Genomic DNA, 2,499 nt, shown 5'->3' with positions numbered 1-2,499 from the left:
AAGTATTAGTTACATTACTATATTTAAGGAAAATTAAAATTAGATTATGTATTTTAATAGTATCAACCAATGTAAAACTAAAAAATCAATATTTAATATTATTGTCATTCTTGGTTTGGTCTCGGGTTGTTTTTTTTTAGTTAAAACCAAATCAACCCAAATATAATCGGGTTTTTTTTTTCCAATACCAAACCACTAGTCAGGTTTTTTGTTTCGATTTGACTCAGTTTACAGTTTGAATCGATTTTGTACACCCCTAAATTACATACTAATGAATTTGATTATTGAATAAGAAAAAAAGGGAAATTTTCAAAAATATATAGTTCAATATGAAACATTATGTAAAAGCACATAAAAAGTGTTAATACATAAATATAAACCAAATTTGAGGTGCCATGGTTATAAGATTACTTCGATCTTTCTTTAATCAAAGATCTTAATTTTGAGACGCAATTCAAATTTAGTCGTAGTGCAGTGTGGGCAGAGGTGAAACAAAAATAATACTAGCCGCCTGCAGCTTGCGTCGTGCAGATTGATGTAATGCATATTTTTTAAAATACTCACAAATCACAATACAACACTCCTAAAAGTCAACTAACTTAATTACATGAGTTACAACCTTCTCCATATTTTATTTACACTCTGAATACATTAATCTTTTCTTTCTTTAGACTTTTTACAACAACCAACATCTACTTACCATATATATATACTATATATCCTTGTATATGCATTGTATTCATTATAGACAAAGGAAAAAGAGATGGAAAAAAGAAGCCTAGTTATATTGCTTTGTTTTATTCTTATGTCAATGGCTCAAGGTGTTGTATTAGGACCCAAAGCTGTTGAAAAATGGTTCAAGAAGCTTCCTTATGCAAAGCAAAAGGTAACTAAATTTCATTTCTATTTTCATGACATAACTAGTGGGAAAAATCCAACGGCAGTTCCAATAATCAAGTCCAAATCCCCAACTTTCTTTGGGTATGTTGCAATGATTGATGACCCACTGACAGTTGGACCCGAGGTCAACTCGACTCTAGTGGGTCGAGCCCAAGGGATTTATGGTGGAGCCGGTCAAAAGGAGGCTGCCCTTCTTATGACCCTCAACTTTGTGTTCACAACTGGCAAGTATAATGGTAGCACATTGAGTGTACTTGGTAGGAACCCAGCATTTCATAAGTACCGTGAGATGCCTATTGTTGGTGGTTCTGGAGTTTTTCGATTGGCTCAGGGAATCGCCACCGCGAAAACCTATTGGATGAATGCTACCGATGCTATTGTTGAGTACAATGTTATAGTCCTGCATTATGACATTTGATGTGCTTTGCTTTTTTAATATTCATTTGTAATTTCATGTTCATTATATTTGAATAAGTCAGCAAGATAAAACAATTGCTAAGCGAATTAGGGTCATCATAAATGGAAACTCTAATTTTAGATATACTTTTCAAAACTATATAAAAATACTATAAGCCATGATATTAACAATTTTATTGAATGAAAGGACTTTTATACGACTAATCTTCAAAATTAAGAAGTGGATGAACATATCCGTGTAACTGAACTAGGTATCTAAGTGAAACTATTCATATCATTTGCTTCTTTTTCCCCCTCATCTCATTTATAATGGAAGTGTGAGTTTCATACCTAAACTATCACTTAGCTAGCGTTTGGCCATAGATTTCTAAATATTTTTGGCAAATATTATTTGAGTGAAATTTCACCATTTGTTTGACCATAATATTTGGGACATATATTTCACTTTATTAATAAATATGATTTATACCCATAAGTTTTAAAAACTATCAAAATTAACCATAAGTTTGTATTACATAGCAAGATAGAAAAGTTGACGTAACAAGATTCATGACTTCCGCAACAAGTCAATTGAATCTTAGTTGCAGCAAATAACAAGTAGTGTCCATGACATTGGAGCAATGTGGTAGTTTGAAGTGAGTGCAACAAGAATCATTCCATACATTGTGAAGTAGACGAAGCACATGACTTTATTGTTAGCAATCTGTGTTAAAAATCAATATTACTGATTCAACAAACTTTGCAGAAACACGAAGTTACGAAAGTTTATCCGAACCAGTGAACAAACAGATGAACAAAAATTAATTCAAAAGAAAGCTAAAATTTGTAAAACATACCAGAATCTGGGAAAAACATAATGAAAAAGATCAAGCCCACTGAATGCACATTGTCCCCTTAAGGAAATTATTCCCCCTCTAGTATCCGAGGTTTGATTTGGAATATGTCCTCCCAGAATAGAATAATCTCAATCACCAGTGTATTGATACCCAAAACGCTGGTGTCAGCGAACCACTCAAGAACAGTAAAGTACACAAAGAAATTTGTGCAGAAGAAGAAGAAGAAATCAGAAATTTTCATAAGTAAAAAATCTGAAGAATAACATGTCTTTATAGGCAAGAGGAACTGGTTCCGAAAGGTTGCAACCTTTCAGAATCCACACGACCATTTCAGAAAGTTTGCAAC

The 2,499-nt window shown here is 32.7% G+C and overlaps 1 protein-coding gene across 1 annotated transcript; it reads left to right on the top strand.

The window, feature by feature from the left end:
• Positions 1-719: 719 nt before the first annotated feature.
• Positions 720-1,404, top strand: LOC102600139 (dirigent protein 22-like). The gene has a single exon (XM_006366558.2). The coding sequence runs from the start codon at positions 764-766 to the stop codon at positions 1,316-1,318; it is 555 nt and encodes a 184-aa protein (XP_006366620.1). The 5' UTR covers positions 720-763; the 3' UTR covers positions 1,319-1,404.
• Positions 1,405-2,499: the final 1,095 nt, after the last annotated feature.

This window comes from Solanum tuberosum, unplaced genomic scaffold (genome assembly GCF_000226075.1).
Source record: "Solanum tuberosum cultivar DM 1-3 516 R44 unplaced genomic scaffold, SolTub_3.0 scf00647, whole genome shotgun sequence".
NCBI lineage: Eukaryota > Viridiplantae > Streptophyta > Magnoliopsida > Solanales > Solanaceae > Solanum > Solanum tuberosum.
Note: the sequence above shows the minus strand (reverse complement) of the source record. Positions and strands in the feature narration are given on the sequence as shown.